We start from the raw sequence: 25,999 nt of genomic DNA, 5'->3' as shown, positions 1-25,999 counted from the left end.
CTTTTGCCCATATTAATCTTTTCCTTTTATTAGCCTGTCTCAGATATGGCTTTTTCTTTGCCACTCTGCCCTGAAGGCCAGCATCCCGGAGTCGCCTCTTCACTGTAGACGTTGTACTATTTAATGAAGCTGCCAGTTGAGGACCTGTGAGGCGTCTATTTCTCAAACTAGAGACTCTAATGTACTTGTCTTGTTGCTCAGTTGTGCAGTGGGGCCTCCCACTTCTCTTTCTACTCTGGTTAGAGCCTGTTTGTGCTGTCCTCTGAAGGGAGTAGTACACACTGTTGTAGGAAAACTTCAGTTTCTTGGCAATTTCTTGCATGGAATAGCCTTCATTTCTAAGAACAAGAATAGACTGTCGAGTTTCACATGAAAGCTCTCTTTTTCTAGCCATTTAGAGAGTTTAATCGAACCCACAAATGTAATGCTCCAGATTCTCAACTAGCTCAAAGGAACGTCAGTTTTATAGCTCCTCTAAACAGCAAAACTGTTTACAGTGGTGCTAACAAAATTGCACAAGGGTTTTCAAGTGTTTTCTAATCATCCATTAGCCTTCTAACATAGTTAGCAAACACAATGTACCATTAGAACACTGGAGTGATGGTTGCTGGAAATGGGCCTCTATACACCTATGTAGATATTGCATTAAAAAACAGACGTTTGCAGCTAGAATAGTGATTTAGCACATTAACAATGTATAGAGTGTATTCTGATTAATTTAATGTTATCTTCATTGAAAAAAACTGTGCTTTTCTTTAAAAAATAAGGACATTTCTAAGTGACCCTAAAGTTTTGAACGGTAGTGTATATATAGTATATATATATATTAATTATAGCTGACCTTATGACCCTAAGGGCATTAACACCAAATATGTTTTTTAATGGGGTTCAGCAACATTTTTGTATTGGTTAATCAACAAAGATTGTAAGAACCAAAGTTATAGTTTTGCACACATTATATTTATGAACTACGTTTGACATTTTTGCCGGAAAAGGTCCCGCACATACGCTGAACATTTGGCACCTGGCATACACCAAAAGAGTGTTCTTTTTGGCATACAGATGTAGCAATCATAACTTCACTTTTAAAGCGGTAAATGCAGTGACAAGAAAGTTTAACTTGATTTTTTCAATGGTTTTTATAGACATAAGTGATGAGTGATCACGCTGCAGAAAGTTATCGGAGTCAAGATAAGTATTGCTACATCTGTACGTTGGTGTTACCGTTTTTTCTCTCTGTGGCATGTTGACGCCTGGTGGCCCAACTCGGCTTCTTCCGTATACACCAGCCGTAACTTGACAATGGGGTAAAACCAATTTAGCCAACAGTACCCTGCAAACCCATCAAATCTTTATTTTTATAAAATATGAATATTACCAAATATAATTTTTTTTTAAGGTAAGGATAAAACAATGACAAAAGCAATTCCAATAAAAGAGGGTTGAGGAAAGGCCAACTGTATGTGAACTTCTAGTCCTACATCTAATGTAAGTGAGGCCATATGACCACACTGCAGCCAATAGCAAGTGGCCAACCCTTTACTGAATGGCTTAAAAGTAAAGTATCACATTGAACATGGTTTTCTTTCTGCAGGAAGCATTTTATAGAGAAGTAGGAGCTGAGCAGATTCAATATAAACTTTTGTAGAAAAAGTAATGTTAGTCTGGTGGGCGGTCTCACTCATTGATTGACAGTGATCTCTTTATGCACACTCATACAGGGAAAGCTGTTAATCATTAAGTAGGTCCGTCCACTGGACTACTAAGCCCAGAATGTGAAAATAAAAGTTATACTGAATATTTTCACACAAAATTCTATATCAATCTTCTCTGCTCCTCCGTCTTTGTAACCTACTCAACACCATGTCCAATGTGAGAGGATTCGCTTTAACCTCCACTTGCCCCGTCACTGAAATCTGAATGTACAGTGCGGTGCTGGATCAGAATTGATCATCCAAAGGATCCCATAGACTTCAAGTGATAAAACAATCTTTATATTCAATCCATTCTATCTGGAAAACTTTTTTATTTAATATTATCATTATTATTATTGGGATTTTTCTTACTTCATTGTATGAAATAGATTTTTTTTTGTGGTGTTTTTTTTTTTCTTTACAATATCTTTACACATATCTTATGTAATCTTTTTTTTCCAGGGAGCAACTGTGATCACCTTGCTGCATTCAGCTCTCCGAGATAAAGATTACTTTGAGAAACCAGATGAGTTTTATCCAGAACATTTTCTTGACTCAGATGGAAATTTCAAGAAGAATGAGGCCTTCATACCATTCTCAATAGGTAACATCAATGATGGCTTTTTTTTTGGAGGGACCAGGTTATGGCATTATATCATATCTCTTGTACAGGATTAGAAGAACATACCCACTTTCCTCCAGAACAGTGCCACACCTGTCCATGAGTTGTGTCTGGTATTACAGCTCCGCTCTATTAAAGTGTATAGGGCTGAGCTGCAGTACCACACACAAACTGTAGACAGGTGCGGCACTGTTTCTGTTAGAAAGCACCCATGATTTTCTAGTCCTGTACAAGGGTAAGTGTTTTGTCTTTCCTTCCTAAGGTGTTACTTTTTTCCTATTTATCATATCAATTTTCAATCTCTGCTGTAATGTGAACTTTATCATGAGTCAAAAGTCATATGTTGTAAGTAAAACAATATAGAAAAAAGCAGCACCCCATAGGGTAGTATATTTGTATAAAAGTAGTGCAATTTCTTTACATTGCTGTCTGTGATGCTTGTTCTGAAATAGTTGCCGATAGCACTCAGCTCAGAGCTATCTATCTGCTATACTGAGAGCCTGCCATCTTTGCTCTTCCCCACCTCCAATACCACAGTTTAAGGTCAGTTTGAGATACCAGCAGGGAGGGGAGGAGGATGTACAAAGCACAGGATGTATCACAGTGCAGAGAGGGAGGAGAATACACAGGATGTATCACAGAGCAGAGAGGGTGGAGAATACACAGGATGTATCACAGTGCAGAGAGAGAGGAGAATACACAGGATGTATCACAGAGCAGAGAGGGTGGAGAATACACAGGATGTATCACAGTGCAGAGAAGGAGGAGAATACACAGGATGTATCACAGTGCAGAGAGGGAGGAGGATACAGAGGATGTATCACAGTGTAGAGAGGGAGGAGAATACACAGGATGTATCACAGTGCAGAGAGGGAGGAGAATACACAGGATGTATCACAGTGCAGAGAGGGAGGAGAATACACAGGATGTATCACAGTGCAGAGAGGGAGGAGAATACACAGGATGTATCACAGTGCAGAGAGGGAGGAGAATACACAGGATGTATCACAGTGCAGAGAGAGAGGAGAATACACAGGATGTATCACAGTGCAGAGAGGGAGGAGAATACACAGGATGTATCACAGTGCAGAGAGGGTGGAGAATACACAGGATGTATCACAGTGCAGAGAGGGTGGAGAATACACAGGATGTATCACAGTGCAGAGAGGGTGGAGAATACACAGGATGTATCACAGTGCAGAGAGGGAGGAGAATACACAGGATGTATCACAGTGCAGAGAGGGAGGAGAATACACAGGATGTATCACAGTGCAGAGAGGGAGGAGAATACACAGGATGTATCACAGTGCAGAGAGGGTGGAGAATACACAGGATGTATCACAGTGCAGAGAGGGAGGAGAATACACAGGATGTATCACAGTGCAGAGAGGGAGGAGAATACACAGGATGTATCACAGTGCAGAGAGAGAGAGGAGAATACACAGGATGTATCACAGTGTAGAGAGGGAGGAGAATACACAGGATGTATCACAGTGCAGAGAGGGAGGAGAATACATAGGATGTATCACAGTGCAGAGAGGGAGGAGAATACACAGGATGTATCACAGTGCAGAGAGGGAGGAGAATACACAGGATGTATCACAGTGCAGAGAGGGAGGAGAATACACAGGATGTATCACAGTGCAGAGAGGGAGGAGGATACAGAGGATGTATCACAGTGTAGAGAGGGAGGAGAATACACAGGATGTATCACAGTGCAGAGAGGGAGGAGAATACACAGGATGTATCACAGTGTAGTGAGAGAGGAGAATACACAGGATGTATCACAGTGCAGAGAGGGAGGAGAATACACAGGATGTATCACAGTGCAGAGAGGGAGGAGAATACACAGGATGTATCACAGTGCAGAGAGGGAGGAGAATACACAGGATGTATCACAGTGCAGAGAGGGAGGAGAATACACAGGATGTATCACAGTGCAGAGAGAGAGAGGAGAATACACAGGATGTATCACAGTGCAGAGAGAGAGAGGAGAATACACAGGATGTATCACAGTGCAGAGAGGGAGGAGAATACACAGGATGTATCACAGTGTAGAGAGGGAGGAGATTACACAGGATGTATCACAGCGTAGAGAGGGAGGAGAATACACAGGATGTATCACAGCGCAGAGAGGGTGGAGAATACACAGGATGTATCACAGTGCAGAGAGGGTGGAGAACACACAGGATGTATCACAGTGCAGAGAGAGAGAGGAGAATACACAGGATGTATCACAGTGTAGAGAGCGAGGAGAATACACAGGATGTATCACAGTGCAGAGAGGGAGGAGAATACACAGGATGTATCACAGTGCAGAGAGGGAGGAGAATACACAAGATGTATCACAGTGCAGAGAGGGAGGAGAATACACAGGATGTATCACAGTGCAGAGAGGGAGGAGACTACACAGGATGTATCACAGTGCAGAGAGAGGGAGGAGAATACACAGGATGTATCACAGCGCAGAGAGAGAGAGGAGAATACACAGGATGTATCACAGTGCAGAGAGGGAGGAGAATACACAGGATGTATCACAGTGCAGAGAGGGAGGAGAATACACAAGATGTATCACAGTGCAGAGAGGGAGGAGAATACACAGGATGTATCACAGTGCAGAGAGAGGGAGGAGAATACACAGGATGTATCACAGTGTAGAGAGGGAGGAGAATACACAGGATGTATCACAGTGCGGAGAGGGAGGACAATACACAGGATGTATCACAGTGCAGAGAGGGAGGAGAATACACAGGATGTATCACAGTGCAGAGAGGGAGGAGAATACACAGGATGTATCACAGTGCAGAGAGAGAGGAGAATACACAGGATGTATCACAGTGCGGAGAGGGAGGAGAATACACAGGATGTATCACAGTGCGGAGAGGGAGGAGAATACACAGGATGTATCACAGTGCGGAGAGGGAGGACAATACACAGGATGTATCACAGTGCAGAGAGGGAGGAGAATACACAGGATAAATCACAGTGCAGAGAGAGGGAGGAGAATACACAGGATGTATCACAGTGCGGAGAGGGAGGACAATACACAGGATGTATCACAGTGCAGAGAGGGAGGAGAATACACAGGATGTATCACAGTGCACAGAGGGAGGAGAATACACAGGATGTATCACAGTGCAGAGAGAGAGGAGAATACACAGGATGTATCACATTGCGGAGAGGGAGGAGAATACACAGGATGTATCACAGTGCGGAGAGGGAGGAGAATACACAGGATGTATCACAGTGCAGAGAGAGAGGAGAATACACAAGATGTATCACAGTGCAGAGAGGGAGGAGAATACACAGGATGTATCACAGTGCAGAGAGAGGGAGGAGAATACACAGGATGTATCACAGTGTAGAGAGGGAGGAGAATACACAGGATGTATCACAGTGCGGAGAGGGAGGACAATACACAGGATGTATCACAGTGCAGAGAGGGAGGAGAATACACAGGATGTATCACAGTGCAGAGAGGGAGGAGAATACACAGGATGTATCACAGTGCAGAGAGAGAGGAGAATACACAGGATGTATCACAGTGCGGAGAGGGAGGAGAATACACAGGATGTATCACAGTGCGGAGAGGGAGGAGAATACACAGGATGTATCACAGTGCGGAGAGGGAGGACAATACACAGGATGTATCACAGTGCAGAGAGGGAGGAGAATACACAGGATAAATCACAGTGCAGAGAGAGGGAGGAGAATACACAGGATGTATCACAGTGCGGAGAGGGAGGACAATACACAGGATGTATCACAGTGCAGAGAGGGAGGAGAATACACAGGATGTATCACAGTGCACAGAGGGAGGAGAATACACAGGATGTATCACAGTGCAGAGAGAGAGGAGAATACACAGGATGTATCACATTGCGGAGAGGGAGGAGAATACACAGGATGTATCACAGTGCGGAGAGGGAGGAGAATACACAGGATGTATCACAGTGCAGAGAGAGAGGAGAATACACAGGATGTATCACAGTGTAGAGAGAGGGAGGAGAATACACAGGCTGTATCACAGTGCAGAGAGGGAGGAGAATACACAGGATGTATCACAGCGTAGAGAGGGAGGAGAATACACAGGATGTATCACAGTGCAGAGAGGGAGGAGAATACACAGGATGTATCACAGTGTAGAGAGAGGGAGGAGAATACACAGGATGTATCACAGTGTAGAGAGAGGGAGGAGAATACACAAGATGTATCACAGTGCAGAGAGAGGGAGGAGAATACACAAGATGTATCACAGTGCAGAGAGAGGGAGGGGAATACACAGGATGTATCACAGTGCAGAGAGGGAGGAGAATACACAGGATGTATCACAGTGCAGAGAGGGAGGAGAATACACAGGATGTATCACAGTGCAGAGAGGGAGGAGAATACACAGGATGTATCACAGTGTAGAGAGGGAGGAGAATACACAGGATGTATCACAGTGCAGAGAGGGAGGAGAATACACAGGATGTATCACAGTACAGAGAGAGAGGAGAATACACAGGATGTATCACAGTGTAGAGAGGGAGGAGATTACACAGGATGTATCACAGTGCAGAGAGAGGGAGGAGAATACACAGGATGTATTACAGTGCAGAGAGGGAGGAGATTACACAGGATGTATCACAGTGCAGAGAGGGCGGAGAATACACAGGATGTATCACAGTGTAGAGAGGGAGGAGAATACACAGGATGTATCACAGCGTAGAGAGGGAGGAGACTACACAGGATGTATCACATTGCAGAGAGAGGGAGGAGAATACACAGGATGTATCACAGTGCAGAGAGGGAGGAGAATACACAGGATGTATCACAGCGTAGAGAGGGAGGAGACTACACAGGATGTATCACAATGCAGAGAGAGGGAGGAGAATACACAGGATGTATCACAGTGCAGAGAGGGAGGAGAATACACAGGATGTATCACATTGCAGAGAGGGAGGAGAATACACAGGATGTGTTGTCAGAGTGTAGAGAGGGAGAAGAATACACAGGATGTATCACAGTGTAGAGAGGGAGGAGAATACACAGGATGTATCACAGTGTAGAGAGGGAGGAGAATACACAGGATGTATCACAGTGCAGAGAGAGAGGAGAATACACAGGATGTATCACAGTGTAGAGAGGGAGGAGAATACACAGGATGTATCACAGTGCAGAGAGGGAGGAGAATACACAGGATGTATCACAGTGCAGAGAGGGAGGAGGATACACAGGATGTATCACAATGCAGAGAGGGAGGAGAATACACAGGAATGATCACAGTGCAGAGAGGGGGGAGGATACACAGGATGTATCACAATGCAGAGAGGGAGGAGAATACACAGGATGTATCACAGTGCAGAGAGGGAGGAGAATACACAGGATGTATCACAATGCAGAGAGAGGGAGTAGAATACACAGGATGTATCACAGTGTAGAGAGGGAGGAGAATACACAGGATGTATCACAGTGCAGAGAGGGAGGAGAATACACAGGATGTATCACAGTGTAGAGAGGGAGGAGAATACACTGGATGTATCACAGTGTAGAGAGGGAGGAGACTACACAGGATGTATCACAGTGCAGAGAGGGAGGAGAATACACAGGATGTATCACAGTGCAGAGAGAGAGGGAGGAGAATACACAGGATGTATCACAGTGCAGAGAGGGTGGAGAATACACAGGATGTATCACAGTGCAGAGAGGGAGGAGAATACACAGGATGTATCACAGTGCAGAGAGAGAGAGAGAGAGGAGAATACACAGGATGTATCACAGTGCAGAGAGGGTGGAGAATACACAGGATGTATCACAGTGCAGAGAGGGAGGAGAATACACAGGATGTATCACAGTGCAGAGAGGGAGGAGAATACACAGGATGTATCACAGTGCAGAGAGAGAGAGGAGAATACACAGGATGTATCACAGTGTAGAGAGGGAGGAGAATACACAGGATGTATCACAGTGCAGAGAGGGAGGAGAATACATAGGATGTATCACAGTGCAGAGAGGGAGGAGAATACACAGGATGTATCACAGTGCAGAGAGGGAGGAGAATACACAGGATGTATCACAGTGCAGAGAGGGAGGAGGATACAGAGGATGTATCACAGTGTAGAGAGGGAGGAGAATACACAGGATGTATCACAGTGCAGAGAGGGAGGAGAATACACAGGATGTATCACAGTGTAGTGAGAGAGGAGAATACACAGGATGTATCACAGTGCAGAGAGGGAGGAGAATACACAGGATGTATCACAGTGCAGAGAGGGAGGAGAATACACAGGATGTATCACAGTGCAGAGAGGGAGGAGAATACACAGGATGTATCACAGTGCAGAGAGGGAGGAGAATACACAGGATGTATCACAGTGCAGAGAGAGAGAGGAGAATACACAGGATGTATCACAGTGCAGAGAGAGAGAGGAGAATACACAGGATGTATCACAGTGCAGAGAGGGAGGAGAATACACAGGATGTATCACAGTGTAGAGAGGGAGGAGATTACACAGGATGTATCACAGCGTAGAGAGGGAGGAGAATACACAGGATGTATCACAGTGCAGAGAGGGTGGAGAATACACAGGATGTATCACAGTGCAGAGAGGGTGGAGAACACACAGGATGTATCACAGTGCAGAGAGAGAGAGGAGAATACACAGGATGTATCACAGTGTAGAGAGGGAGGAGAATACACAGGATGTATCACAGTGCAGAGAGGGAGGAGAATACACAAGATGTATCACAGTGCAGAGAGGGAGGAGAATACACAGGATGTATCACAGTGCAGAGAGGGAGGAGACTACACAGGATGTATCACAGTGCAGAGAGAGGGAGGAGAATACACAGGATGTATCACAGCGCAGAGAGAGAGAGTAGAATACACAGGATGTATCACAGTGCAGAGAGGGAGGAGAATACACAGGATGTATCACAGTGCAGAGAGGGAGGAGAATACACAGGATGTATCACAGTGCAGAGAGAGAGGAGAATACACAGGATGTATCACAGTGCGGAGAGGGAGGAGAATACACAGGATGTATCACAGTGCGGAGAGGGAGGAGAATACACAGGATGTATCACAGTGCGGAGAGGGAGGACAATACACAGGATGTATCACAGTGCAGAGAGGGAGGAGAATACACAGGATGTATCACAGTGCAGAGAGGGAGGAGAATACACAGGATGTATCACAGTGCAGAGAGAGAGGAGAATACACAGGATGTATCACATTGCGGAGAGGGAGGAGAATACACAGGATGTATCACAGTGCGGAGAGGGAGGAGAATACACAGGATGTATCACAGTGCGGAGAGGGAGGAGAATACACAGGATGTATCACAGTGCGGAGAGGGAGGACAATACACAGGATGTATCACAGTGCAGAGAGGGAGGAGAATACACAGGATGTATCACAGTGCAGAGAGGGAGGAGAATACACAGGATGTATCACATTGCGGAGAGGGAGGAGAATACACAGGATGTATCACAGTGCGGAGAGGGAGGAGAATACACAGGATGTATCACAGTGCAGAGAGGGAGGAGAATACACAGGATGTATCACAGCGTAGAGAGGGAGGAGAATACACAGGATGTATCACAGTGCAGAGAGGGAGGAGAATACACAGGATGTATCACAGTGTAGAGAGAGGGAGGAGAATACACAGGATGTATCACAGTGTAGAGAGAGGGAGGAGAATACACAGGATGTATCACAGTGCAGAGAGAGAGGAGAATACACAGGATGTATCACAGTGTAGAGAGAGGGAGGAGAATACACAGGCTGTATCACAGTGCAGAGAGGGAGGAGAATACACAGGATGTATCACAGCGTAGAGAGGGAGGAGAATACACAGGATGTATCACAGTGCAGAGAGGGAGGAGAATACACAGGATGTATCACAGTGTAGAGAGAGGGAGGAGAATACACAGGATGTATCACAGTGTAGAGAGAGGGAGGAGAATACACAGGATGTATCACAGTGCAGAGAGAGAGGAGAATACACAGGATGTATCACAGTGTAGAGAGAGGGAGGAGAATACACAGGCTGTATCACAGTGCAGAGAGGGAGGAGAATACACAGGATGTATCACAGCGTAGAGAGGGAGGAGAATACACAGGATGTATCACAGTGCAGAGAGGGAGGAGAATACACAGGATGTATCACAGTGTAGAGAGAGGGAGGAGAATACACAAGATGTATCACAGTGCAGAGAGAGGGAGGAGAATACACAGGATGTATCACAGTGCAGAGAGGGAGGAGAATACACAGGATGTATCACAGTGCAGAGAGGGAGGAGAATACACAGGATGTATCACAGTGTAGAGAGAGGGAGGAGAATACACAGGATGTATCACAGTGTAGAGAGAGGGAGGAGAATACACAAGATGTATCACAGTGCAGAGAGAGGGAGGAGAATACACAAGATGTATCACAGTGCAGAGAGAGGGAGGAGAATACACAGGATGTATCACAGTGCAGAGAGGGAGGAGAATACACAGGATGTATCACAGTGCAGAGAGGGAGGAGAATACACAGGATGTATCACAGTGCAGAGAGGGAGGAAAATACACAGTATGTATCACAGTGCAGAGAGAGGGAGGAGAATACACAGGATGTATCACAGCGCAGAGAGAGAGAGGAGAATACACAGGATGTATCACAGTGCAGAGAGGGAGGAGAATACACAGGATGTATCACAGTGCAGAGAGGGAGGAGAATACACAAGATGTATCACAGTGCAGAGAGGGAGGAGAATACACAGGATGTATCACAGTGCAGAGAGGGAGGAGAATACACAGGATGTATCACAGTGTAGAGAGGGAGGAGAATACACAGGATGTATCACAGTGTAGAGAGGGAGGAGAATACACAGGATGTATCACAGTGCAGAGAGAGGGAGGAGAATACACAGGATGTATCACAGTGTAGAGAGGGAGGAGAATACACAGGATGTATCACAGTGCGGAGAGGGAGGACAATACACAGGATGTATCACAGTGCAGAGAGGGAGGAGAATACACAGGATGTATCACAGTGCAGAGAGGGAGGAGAATACACAGGATGTATCACAGTGCAGAGAGAGAGGAGAATACACAGGATGTATCACAGTGCGGAGAGGGAGGAGAATACACAGGATGTATCACAGTGCGGAGAGGGAGGAGAATACACAGGATGTATCACAGTGCGGAGAGGGAGGACAATACACAGGATGTATCACAGTGCGGAGAGGGAGGACAATACACAGGATGTATCACAGTGCAGAGAGGGAGGAGAATACACAGGATAAATCACAGTGCAGAGAGAGGGAGGAGAATACACAGGATGTATCACAGTGCGGAGAGGGAGGACAATACACAGGATGTATCACAGTGCAGAGAGGGAGGAGAATACACAGGATGTATCACAGTGCAGAGAGGGAGGAGAATACACAGGATGTATCACAGTGCAGAGAGAGAGGAGAATACACAGGATGTATCACATTGCGGAGAGGGAGGAGAATACACAGGATGTATCACAGTGCGGAGAGGGAGGACAATACACAGGATGTATCACAGTGCAGAGAGAGGGAGGAGAATGCACAGGATGTATCACAGCGTAGAGAGGGAGGAGAATACACAGGATGTATCACAGTGCAGAGAGGGAGGAGAATACACAGGATGTATCACAGCGTAGAGAGGGAGGAGAATACACAGGATGTATCACAGTGCAGAGAGGGAGGAGAATACACAGGATGTATCACAGCGTAGAGAGGGAGGAGAATACACAGGATGTATCACAGTGCAGAGAGGGAGGAGAATACACAGGATGTATCACAGTGTAGAGAGAGGGAGGAGAATACACAGGATGTATCACAGTGTAGAGAGAGGGAGGAGAATACACAGGATGTATCACAGTGCAGAGAGAGAGGAGAATACACAGGATGTATCACAGTGTAGAGAGAGGGAGGAGAATACACAGGCTGTATCACAGTGCAGAGAGGGAGGAGAATACACAGGATGTATCACAGCGTAGAGAGGGAGGAGAATACACAGGATGTATCACAGTGCAGAGAGGGAGGAGAATACACAGGCTGTATCACAGTGCAGAGAGGGAGGAGAATACACAGGATGTATCACAGCGTAGAGAGGGAGGAGAATACACAGGATGTATCACAGTGCAGAGAGGGAGGAGAATACACAGGATGTATCACAGTGTAGAGAGAGGGAGGAGAATACACAAGATGTATCACAGTGCAGAGAGAGGGAGGAGAATACACAGGATGTATCACAGTGCAGAGAGGGAGGAGAATACACAGGATGTATCACAGTGCAGAGAGGGAGGAGAATACACAGGATGTATCACAGTGTAGAGAGAGGGAGGAGAATACACAAGATGTATCACAGTGCAGAGAGAGGGAGGAGAATACACAAGATGTATCACAGTGCAGAGAGAGGGAGGAGAATACACAGGATGTATCACAGTGCAGAGAGGGAGGAGAATACACAGGCTGTATCACAGTGCAGAGAGGGAGGAGAATACACAGGATGTATCACAGTGCAGAGAGGGAGGAGAATACACAGGATGTATCACAGTGTAGAGAGAGGGAGGAGAATACACAAGATGTATCACAGTGCAGAGAGAGGGAGGAGAATACACAAGATGTATCACAGTGCAGAGAGAGGGAGGAGAATACACAGGATGTATCACAGTGCAGAGAGGGAGGAGAATACACAGGATGTATCACAGTGCAGAGAGGGAGGAGAATACACAGGATGTATCACAGTGCAGAGAGGGAGGAGAATACACAGGATGTATCACAGTGTAGAGAGGGAGGAGAATACACAGGATGTATCACAGTGCAGAGAGGGTGGAGAATACACAGGATGTATCACAGTGCAGAGAGGGTGGAGAACACACAGGATGTATCACAGTGCAGAGAGAGAGAGGAGAATACACAGGATGTATCACAGTGTAGAGAGGGAGGAGAATACACAGGATGTATCACAGTGCAGAGAGGGAGGAGAATACACAAGATGTATCACAGTGCAGAGAGGGAGGAGAATACACAGGATGTATCACAGTGCAGAGAGGGAGGAGACTACACAGGATGTATCACAGTGCAGAGAGAGGGAGGAGAATACACAGGATGTATCACAGCGCAGAGAGAGAGAGTAGAATACACAGGATGTATCACAGTGCAGAGAGGGAGGAGAATACACAGGATGTATCACAGTGCAGAGAGGGAGGAGAATACACAGGATGTATCACAGTGCAGAGAGGGAGGAGAATACACAGGATGTATCACAGTGCGGAGAGAGAGGAGAATACACAGGATGTATCACAGTGCGGAGAGGGAGGAGAATACACAGGATGTATCACAGTGCGGAGAGGGAGGAGAATACACAGGATGTATCACAGTGCGGAGAGGGAGGACAATACACAGGATGTATCACAGTGCAGAGAGGGAGGAGAATACACAGGATGTATCACAGTGCAGAGAGGGAGGAGAATACACAGGATGTATCACAGTGCAGAGAGAGAGGAGAATACACAGGATGTATCACATTGCGGAGAGGGAGGAGAATACACAGGATGTATCACAGTGCGGAGAGGGAGGAGAATACACAGGATGTATCACAGTGCGGAGAGGGAGGAGAATACACAGGATGTATCACAGTGCGGAGAGGGAGGACAATACACAGGATGTATCACAGTGCAGAGAGGGAGGAGAATACACAGGATGTATCACAGTGCAGAGAGGGAGGAGAATACACAGGATGTATCACAGTGCAGAGAGAGAGGAGAATACACAGGATGTATCACATTGCGGAGAGGGAGGAGAATACACAGGATGTATCACAGTGCGGAGAGGGAGGAGAATACACAGGATGTATCACAGTGCAGAGAGGGAGGAGAATACACAGGATGTATCACAGCGTAGAGAGGGAGGAGAATACACAGGATGTATCACAGTGCAGAGAGGGAGGAGAATACACAGGATGTATCACAGTGTAGAGAGAGGGAGGAGAATACACAGGATGTATCACAGTGTAGAGAGAGGGAGGAGAATACACAGGATGTATCACAGTGCAGAGAGAGAGGAGAATACACAGGATGTATCACAGTGTAGAGAGAGGGAGGAGAATACACAGGCTGTATCACAGTGCAGAGAGGGAGGAGAATACACAGGATGTATCACAGCGTAGAGAGGGAGGAGAATACACAGGATGTATCACAGTGCAGAGAGGGAGGAGAATACACAGGATGTATCACAGTGTAGAGAGAGGGAGGAGAATACACAAGATGTATCACAGTGCAGAGAGAGGGAGGAGAATACACAGGATGTATCACAGTGCAGAGAGGGAGGAGAATACACAGGATGTATCACAGTGCAGAGAGGGAGGAGAATACACAGGATGTATCACAGTGTAGAGAGAGGGAGGAGAATACACAGGATGTATCACAGTGTAGAGAGAGGGAGGAGAATACACAAGATGTATCACAGTGCAGAGAGAGGGAGGAGAATACACAAGATGTATCACAGTGCAGAGAGAGGGAGGAGAATACACAGGATGTATCACAGTGCAGAGAGGGAGGAGAATACACAGGATGTATCACAGTGCAGAGAGGGAGGAGAATACACAGGATGTATCACAGTGCAGAGAGGGAGGAAAATACACAGTATGTATCACAGTGCAGAGAGAGGGAGGAGAATACACAGGATGTATCACAGCGCAGAGAGAGAGAGGAGAATACACAGGATGTATCACAGTGCAGAGAGGGAGGAGAATACACAGGATGTATCACAGTGCAGAGAGGGAGGAGAATACACAAGATGTATCACAGTGCAGAGAGGGAGGAGAATACACAGGATGTATCACAGTGCAGAGAGGGAGGAGAATACACAGGATGTATCACAGTGTAGAGAGGGAGGAGAATACACAGGATGTATCACAGTGTAGAGAGGGAGGAGAATACACAGGATGTATCACAGTGCAGAGAGAGGGAGGAGAATACACAGGATGTATCACAGTGTAGAGAGGGAGGAGAATACACAGGATGTATCACAGTGCGGAGAGGGAGGACAATACACAGGATGTATCACAGTGCAGAGAGGGAGGAGAATACACAGGATGTATCACAGTGCAGAGAGGGAGGAGAATACACAGGATGTATCACAGTGCAGAGAGAGAGGAGAATACACAGGATGTATCACAGTGCGGAGAGGGAGGAGAATACACAGGATGTATCACAGTGCGGAGAGGGAGGAGAATACACAGGATGTATCACAGTGCGGAGAGGGAGGACAATACACAGGATGTATCACAGTGCGGAGAGGGAGGACAATACACAGGATGTATCACAGTGCAGAGAGGGAGGAGAATACACAGGATAAATCACAGTGCAGAGAGAGGGAGGAGAATACACAGGATGTATCACAGTGCGGAGAGGGAGGACAATACACAGGATGTATCACAGTGCAGAGAGGGAGGAGAATACACAGGATGTATCACAGTGCAGAGAGGGAGGAGAATACACAGGATGTATCACAGTGCAGAGAGAGAGGAGAATACACAGGATGTATCACATTGCGGAGAGGGAGGAGAATACACAGGATGTATCACAGTGCGGAGAGGGAGGACAATACACAGGATGTATCACAGTGCAGAGAGAGGGAGGAGAATGCACAGGATGTATCACAGCGTAGAGAGGGAGGAGAATACACAGGATGTATCACAGTGCAGAGAGGGAGGAGAATACACAGGATGTATCACAGCGTAGAGAGGGAGGAGAATACACAGGATGTATCACAGTGCAGAGAGGGAGGAGAATACACAGGATGTATCACAGCGTAGAGAGGGAGGAGAATACACAGGATGTATCACAGTGCAGAGAGGGAGGAGAATACACAGGATGTATCACAGTGTAGAGAGAGGGAGGAGAATACACAGGATGTATCACAGTGTAGAGAGAGGGAGGAGAATACACAGGATGTATCACAGTGCAGAGAGAGAGGAGAATACACAGGATGTATCACAGTGTAGAGAGAGGGAGGAGAATACACAGGCTGTATCACAGTGCAGAGAGGGAGGAGAATACACAGGATGTATCACAGCGTAGAGAGGGAGGAGAATACACAGGATGTATCACAGTGCAGAGAGGGAGGAGAATACACAGGCTGTATCACAGTGCAGAGAGGGAGGAGAATACACAGGATGTATCACAGCGTAGAGAGGGAGGAGAATACACAGGATGTATCACAGTGCAGAGAGGGAGGAGAATACACAGGATGTATCACAGTGTAGAGAGAGGGAGGAGAATACACAAGATGTATCACAGTGCAGAGAGAGGGAGGAGAATACACAGGATGTATCACAGTGCAGAGAGGGAGGAGAATACACAGGATGTATCACAGTGCAGAGAGGGAGGAGAATACACAGGATGTATCACAGTGTAGAGAGAGGGAGGAGAATACACAAGATGTATCACAGTGCAGAGAGAGGGAGGAGAATACACAAGATGTATCACAGTGCAGAGAGAGGGAGGAGAATACACAGGATGTATCACAGTGCAGAGAGGGAGGAGAATACACAGGCTGTATCACAGTGCAGAGAGGGAGGAGAATACACAGGATGTATCACAGTGCAGAGAGGGAGGAGAATACACAGGATGTATCACAGTGTAGAGAGAGGGAGGAGAATACACAAGATGTATCACAGTGCAGAGAGAGGGAGGAGAATACACAAGATGTATCACAGTGCAGAGAGAGGGAGGAGAATACACAGGATGTATCACAGTGCAGAGAGGGAGGAGAATACACAGGATGTATCACAGTGCAGAGAGGGAGGAGAATACACAGGATGTATCACAGTGCAGAGAGGGAGGAGAATACACAGGATGTATCACAGTGTAGAGAGGGAGGAGAATACACAGGATGTATCACAGTGCAGAGAGGGAGGAGAATACACAGGATGTATCACAGTACAGAGAGAGAGGAGAATACACAGGATGTATCACAGTGTAGAGAGGGAGGAGATTACACAGGATGTATCACAGTGCAGAGAGAGGGAGGAGAATACACAGGATGTATTACAGTGCAGAGAGGGAGGAGATTACACAGGATGTATCACAGTGCAGAGAGGGCGGAGAATACACAGGATGTATCACAGTGTAGAGAGGGAGGAGAATACACAGGATGTATCACAGCGTAGAGAGGGAGGAGACTACACAGGATGTATCACATTGCAGAGAGAGGGAGGAGAATACACAGGATGTATCACAGTGCAGAGAGGGAGGAGAATTCACACAGGATGTATCACAGTGCAGAGAGGGAGGAGAATACACAGGATGTATCACAGTTTAGAGAGGGAGGAGAATACACAGGATGTATCACAGTGCAGAGAGAGAGGAGAATACACAGGATGTATCACAGTGTAGAGAGGGAGGAGAATACACAGGATGTATCACAGTGCAGAGAGGGAGGAGAATACACAGGATGTATCACAGTGCAGAGAGGGAGGAGGATACACAGGATGTATCACAATGCAGAGAGGGAGGAGAATACACAGGATGTATCACAGTGCAGAGAGGGGGGAGGATACACAGGATGTATTACAGTGCAGAGAGGGAGGAGAATACACAGGATGTATCACAGTGCAGAGAGGGAGGAGAATACACAGGATGTATCACAATGCAGAGAGAGGGAGGAGAATACACAGGATGTATCACAGTGTAGAGAGGGAGGAGAATACACAGGATGTATCACAGTGCAGAGAGGGAGGAGAATACACAGGATGTATCACAGTGTAGAGAGGGAGGAGACTACACAGGATGTATCACAGTGCAGAGAGGGAGGAGAATACACAGGATGTATCACAGTGCAGAGAGAGGGAGGAGAATACACAGGATGTATCACAGTGCAGAGAGGGTGGAGAATACACAGGATGTATCACAGTGCAGAGAGGGAGGAGAATACACAGGATGTATCACAGTGCAGAGAGAGAGAGAGAGAGGAGAATACACAGGATGTATCACAGTGCAGAGAGAGAGAGGAGAATACACAGGATGTATCAAAGTGCAGAGAGGGAGGAGAATACACAGGATGTATCACAGTGCAGAGAGGGAGGAGAATACACAGGATGTATCACAGTGCAGAGAGAGAGGAGAATACACAGGATGTATCACAGTGCAGAGAGGGAGGAGAATACACAGGATGTATCACAGTGTAGAGAGGGAGGAGAATACACAGGATGTATCACAGTGCAGAGAGGGAGGAGAGCACGCATGGCAGAGTAAGCAGAGAGGAGGGATCACACATTCTTTCTACATGAGTGTCTGTAGAGCGAATAGAAGATCTGACAGGGACTATATCAGTGTCTGCAGAGGGAAAATGAGATGACATAGGGAGTATATCAGTATCTTCTGAAGTAGAAAGCTGTACAGGAGTGAAGCTGTTCTAGTTCATAAGAGCTGGTGGAGGCAGCAGTGTTCTGGATACAAATACCTTACATCCGGCATGTATTACTTGAAATTACACAGAATCATGAGAAAAGTCTAAAACTGGGAGCAAGTTCCAAACTGCATATCAGGAGTTATGAAATTAATGGAGATTGCAACCTAAAAGATCTTATAAAATATTTTTTTCTTTGTCAATGTTGTCTATAACCTTTAATTTGTCCATTCCCACTTACAGATTTTTAAAATCTAAACAAAAGACTTTAGTGTGAAAGTGACCAAGCAACAATTGTGCCTGTGGTTATCACATTTAGGCTGGGTTCACACGATCTATTTTCAGACATAAACGAGGCGTATTATGCCTCGTTTTACGTCTGAAAATAGGGCTACAATACGTCGGCAAACATCTGCCAATTCATCTGAATGGGTTTGCCGACGTACTGTGCAGACGACTTGTCATTTACACGTCGTCGTTTGACAGCTGTCAAACGACGACGCGTAAAAATACAGCCTCGGCAAAAGAAGTGCAGGACACTTATATACATTATGTGCAGGACACTTATATACATTATATGCAGGACACTTATATACATTATATGCAGGACACTTATATACATTATATGCAGGACACTTATATACATTATATGCAGGACACTTATATACATTATATGCGGGACACTTATATACATTATATGCGGGACACTTATATACATTATGTGCAGGACACTTATATACATTATATACAGGACACTTATATACATTATATGCAGGACACTTATATACATTATATGCAGGACACTTATATACATTATATGCGGGACACTTATATACATTATATGCGGGACACTTATATACATTATATGCGGGACACTTATATACATTATATACAGGACACTTATATACATTATATGCAGGACACTTATATACATTATATGCAGGACACTTATATACATTATATGCGGGACGCTTATATACATTATATGTGGGACGCTTATATACATTATATGCAGGACACTTATATACATTATGTGCAGGACACTTATATACATTATATGCGGGACACTTATATACATTATATGCGGGACACTTATATACATTATATGCGGGACACTTATATACATTATATGCGGGACACTTATATACATTATATGCGGGACACTTATATACATTATATGCGGGACACTTATATACATTATATGCGGGACACTTATATACATTATATGCGGGACACTTATATACATTATATGCGGGACACTTATATACATTATATGCGGGACACTTATATACATTATATGCAGGACACTTATATACATTATATGCGGGACACTTATATACATTATATGCGGGACACTCATATACATTATATGCAGGACACTTATATACATTATATGCGGGTCACTTATATACATTATATGCAGGACACATATACATTATATGCAGGACACTTATATACATTATATGCAGGACACTTATATACATTATATGCGGGACACTTCTATACATTATATGCAGGACACTTATATACATTATATGCAGGACACTTATATACATTATATGCGGGACACTTATATACATTATATGCAGGACACTTATATACATTATGTGCAGGACACTTATATACATTATATGCAGGACACTTATATACATTATATGCGGGACACTTATATACACTATATGCGGGACGCTTATATACATTATATGTGGGACGCTTATATACATTATATGCAGGACACTTATATACATTATGTGCAGGACACTTATATACATTATATGCGGGACACTTATATACATTATATGCGGGACACTTATATACATTATATGCGGGACACTTATATACATTATATGCAGGACACTTATATACATTATATGCGGGACACTTATATACATTATATGCGGGACACTTATATACATTATATGCGGGACACTTCTATACATTATATGCGGGACACTTCTATACATTATATGCGGGACACTTCTATACGTTATATGCAGGACACTTATATACATTATATGCAGGACACTTATATACATTATATGCGGGACACTTATATACATTATGTGCAGGACACTTATATACATTATATGCAGGACACTTATATACATTATATGCGGGACACTTATATACATTATATGCGGGACACTTATATACATTATATGCGGGACACTTATATACATTATATGCAGGACACTTATATACATTATATGCAGGACACTTATATACATTATGTGCGGTACACTTATATACATTATGTGCGGTACACTTATATACATTATATGCGGGACACTTATATACATTATATGCGGGACACTTCTATACATTATATGCGGGACACTTATATACATTATATGCGGGACACTTATATACATTATATGCGGGACACTTATATACATTATATGCGGGACACTTCTATATATTATATGCGGGACACTTCTATACATTATATGCGGGACGCTTCTATACGTTATATGCAGGACACTTATATACATTATATGCAGGACACTTATATACATTATATGCAGGACACTTATATACATTATGTGCAGGACACTTATATACATTATATGCAGGACACTTATATACATTATATGCGGGACACTTATATACATTATATGCGGGACACTTATATACATTATATGCGGGACACTTATATACATTATATGCGGGACACTTATATACATTATGTGCGGTACACTTATATACATTATATGCGGGACACTTATATACATTATATGCGGGACACTTATATACATTATATGCGGGACACTTATATACATTATATGCAGGACACTTATATACATTATATGCAGGACACTTATATACATTATGTGCGGTACACTTATATACATTATGTGCGGTACACTTATATACATTATATGCGGGACACTTATATACATTATATGCGGGACACTTATATACATTATATGCGGGACACTTATATACATTATATGCGGGACACTTATATACATTATATGCGGGACACTTATATACATTATATGCGGGACACTTCTATACATTATATGCGGGACACTTCTATACATTATATGCGGGACACTTCTATACGTTATATGCAGGACACTTATATACATTATATGCAGGACACTTATATACATTATATGCAGGACACTTATATACATTATGTGCAGGACACTTATATACATTATATGCAGGACACTTATATACATTATATGCGGGACACTTATATACATTATATGCGGGACACTTATATACATTATATGCGGGACACTTATATACATTATATGCGGGACACTTGTATACATTATATGCAGGACACTTATATACATTATGTGCGGTACACTTATATACATTATATGCGGGACACTTATATACATTATATGCGGGACACTTATATACATTATATGCGGGACACTTATATACATTATATGCGGGACACTTATATACATTATATGCAGGACACTTATATACATTATATGCAGGACACTTATATACATTATGTGCAGGACACTTATATACATTATATGCGGGACACTTATATACATTATATGCGGGACACTTATATACATTATATGCGGGACACTCATATACATTATATGCAGGACACTTATATACATTATATGCGGGTCACTTATATACATTATATGCAGGACACATATACATTATATGCAGGACACTTATATACATTATATGCAGGACACTTATATACATTATATGCGGGACACTTCTATACATTATATGCAGGACACTTATATACATTATATGCAGGACACTTATATACATTATATGCGGGACACTTATATACATTATATGCAGGACACTTATATACATTATGTGCAGGACACTTATATACATTATATGCAGGACACTTATATACATTATATGCGGGACACTTATATACACTATATGCAGGACACTTATGTACATTATATGCAGGACACTTATATACATTATATGCGGGACACTTATATACATTATATGCAGGACACTTCTATACATTATATGCGGGACACTTATATACATTATATGCAGGACACTTCTTTCAGACATAATTTGAGCCGTTCTTCATTGAACTCAATGAAGCACAGCTCAAAATTTACGGCTGTCAGAGAAGCCTCGCAAAATGCGAGGAGGAGCAATTACGTCTGAAACGAGTCAGCTGTTTTCTCCTGAAAACAGTCTGTCTTTTCAGACGTAAATGCCTGCTATCGTGTGCACATACCCTTAAGGGATTAATTTGAGACATGACCAAATAAATGTTTTTTTATATTTGTATTATCTTCTAGGAAAACGAAGTTGTGCGGGGGAGACTTTGGCTAAAATGGAGATATTTCTGTTCTTCACATCACTATTGCAACATTTCACATTTCAGCCACCACCTGGAGCTAAACTGGATCTTACTCCAGCAATGGGGTCTACAAATGCTCCCAAACCTCATGAAATCTGTGCCATATATCGCAGATAGACTATGTTTACCGTCACGTCTAATGTGAAAGATACTTGACAAACTGCTGATCCACACATCTAGGGAAAGTGGACAAAAATATTTTAGCATGGGATATACTTTTTGGGGAAATTGATTAAATTGATCTATCAGGGAAGCAGGGACAGTTGCATGTGAGGCGTGGAGATCCTGCTGTAATTTTTTGGTACGTGCCATTTCCAGAAGATCAGATGTCCCCATAATGGTGAAAGCAGCTACAGTTACTTATTGTACTTGCTCCACAGCCTTGCCTTCTTAACACATGACCACAATGCTCCTTCCCTCTGCCCTGGTCTGTGGTAGTGTATATTAACCGTCATGGGGTGTGTGCGAATAAAATCAACTAATAGCACTGTACGGACCTCACAAGTCCCTTTCACGAAGGAGCTTTTTACTTGGCACACAAAAACACGCACCTTTGAGGAGACAGTTTTCACACTTTTGTGTTGAGGCCAGGAGAAAAACAGCCTGGTGGCCTCAGATCAAGATCTTCTTGTTCTCTTTCTGAGATCTCCAGGTTTATCATGATCTAATGTTTGGCGACCACTGATGTATTGTATAGCAAAAAAAAACAGGAGATTTTATAAAAAGGCCAAAGTAATTTCTCAGGTATGAAGCCCATGATATGGCTTATGCAGTTCCATAAATGATCAGTTTAGTGGCTAATACAACAAAAACACACACAGTAAAAAGTGGTTGCTTTGGAACCACCAAGTGTCTGAATAGACAGAAGGGACTATACATTAATTATTTACTGTATATGGAAGATTTTCTACATGTGTGTTTGTATATATATGAAAATTTAATTAATTAAACAAATTAAAAAATAAATAAAAATATAGGGGCAAGAGATGATTTTTGAGAAAGAGATAAATAAAATGTTGTAACTGTTCTGTTGTATGTGTAATACATTCATGATGACAAACACACTTATTAGTTTTGCTTATTATGTGAATAAATACGATACATTAGGAACATGAGAAACTACTTTAATATTGTTGTCGACCTTGCTACTTTTAAATAAAAATTAAAACCTAAATTCAATAATGTAGTAAATTATTATGAGGGAAATAATCCTGGGCCCCAATGTAAAATCTGTAACAGGCCCCAACATACTGGTGTCTTATGTGGCAAAGAGGCCCTTGGGCCCACTCAGGCACCACGTTCTGGGTGCAACTGGTACCTTTGAACCCCTATAGATATGCCCCTGGTACCAGTCATAAAGGGTGAGTGACATATTATTCACACATTACAATTTTCCCCCAAACCGCCATCCGTGTTTTTTTCAGAAAATTGTAATTGTTTATTGTGAAAAAAAACCATATTATAAGTAAAAAATTGCCGTTCTTTTTTTTGTATTCATCTGTGTAAGGAAAAAAATAAACAAAATAAATAAAACTAGTGTGCATGGAGTCTTTGAGAGTGTACAATAATGACAGGATGCTTTATATATTTATCACAAAGACGAGCATTACAAGACAGGTAAAACCATTACATCATTGGCAATTTTCTTTCTCTTTACCAAAATTTTTACCATTCCGCATCATTTTACAGATTGGCATGGTATTATTTTTGCACTAAAAGGTGGCATTATTACTGTATGGCGGTTTTATTTGGGTGCTGAATATTGGTATTATTTGGGCACTGCACATAGATAATATTTGTCCAAAGCACCGTGCCAATATGTGGACACTATATAGTACCAATATTTGGGATCCTTTCTGCTTCTAATATTCGGCTTTATTTGGAGATATTATAAGGTATACTGTGGAACTGCAACGTTTGCACTGTGTGCTATTATTTTTTAGAACAATATGACATTATTATGTGGGCACTGCAGAGGGGTGCAAGTTGGGCATATAATGCCACTATTATGTGGATGGTGTAAGTTGGTGTGTTTTGTAATGGTGTTATTATTTGGGCATATAGTGACAATATTATGAAGGTGCTGTATAATGATATTATTTAAGCACACAATGGCACTATCATGTGGGTGCTATATAGAAGCATTATTATATCACTATATGGCGGTATTATGTAGCCACTATATTGTAGTAAGCTATAGTTTTACCACTATGTACCATCATAGGGCCCTATATTATGCATATTAATGAAAAAGAGTATAACAGTAGCAGGTAAGCCATGAATAGTATGTTTATTTGGGCACTGCATGTTGATATTATTTGGGCACACTATGGCACTATTATTTGGGCACTGAATGGCAGCATAAATTAGGCTCTGAATGATACTAGTATATGAGCACTTTCTAATAGTATTATTAGAGCAATGTATGGCAGTATTATGTAGGCAAACATAACATAAACACCCAATTATTACCCAAAGATTCCCCAATGGGAAATCATAATTTAATTGTAGCAAAAATCAATATGGTTTTAATTGATTGTTTTAAAATTTCACAAAAGTAATCGTAGTAGTTAGTGACTCATTTTGAAACCTGACCAATACATTTTCTTTCCTTCCCCCAAAAAAATTGTGTTCATAGGCTTTAATGAGAAGTTCAGTTGTGCTACACCTGTATGAGTCCCCTAAGACAGCTCTGACGTGGCTCTGCTTACCAATATGTTTAAACTGTTAAAACATATTTTCTATTTTTGTAATACGCTCAGGGAGCTGTCCAAATAAGAGTGTAAGAAATTGGTCGCATCATTGTAGAAACTTTTTGTCTTATATTGTTTCATTGTCAGTTAGGCCCGTGTTACTCAGCCAATCTTCTTCAGTTTACGGTAAGTGAAAGAAGACATTTTATAAAAGAATGAATTAAGAAGTCAAGCTGCCGTCATT

The 25,999-nt window shown here is 43.2% G+C and overlaps 1 protein-coding gene across 1 annotated transcript in view; it reads left to right on the top strand.

Annotated features, from left to right (window-relative positions):
- The window catches only part of LOC142759085 (cytochrome P450 2K4-like), a 97,696-nt gene extending 73,101 nt beyond the window's left edge, over positions 1-24,595 (top strand). The window contains exons 9-10 of the mRNA XM_075860933.1: positions 2,157-2,298; positions 23,001-24,595. Coding sequence (XP_075717048.1) covers positions 2,157-2,298; positions 23,001-23,179 — 321 coding nt within the window. The 3' untranslated portion in view covers positions 23,180-24,595. The remainder of the gene's footprint in view (positions 1-2,156; positions 2,299-23,000) is intronic.
- Positions 24,596-25,999: the final 1,404 nt, after the last annotated feature.

This window comes from Rhinoderma darwinii, chromosome 4 (genome assembly GCF_050947455.1).
Source record: "Rhinoderma darwinii isolate aRhiDar2 chromosome 4, aRhiDar2.hap1, whole genome shotgun sequence".
Lineage (NCBI taxonomy): Eukaryota > Metazoa > Chordata > Amphibia > Anura > Rhinodermatidae > Rhinoderma > Rhinoderma darwinii.
The sequence above is the reverse complement of the archived record's forward strand: the minus strand, read 5'-3'. Positions and strand labels throughout refer to the sequence as shown.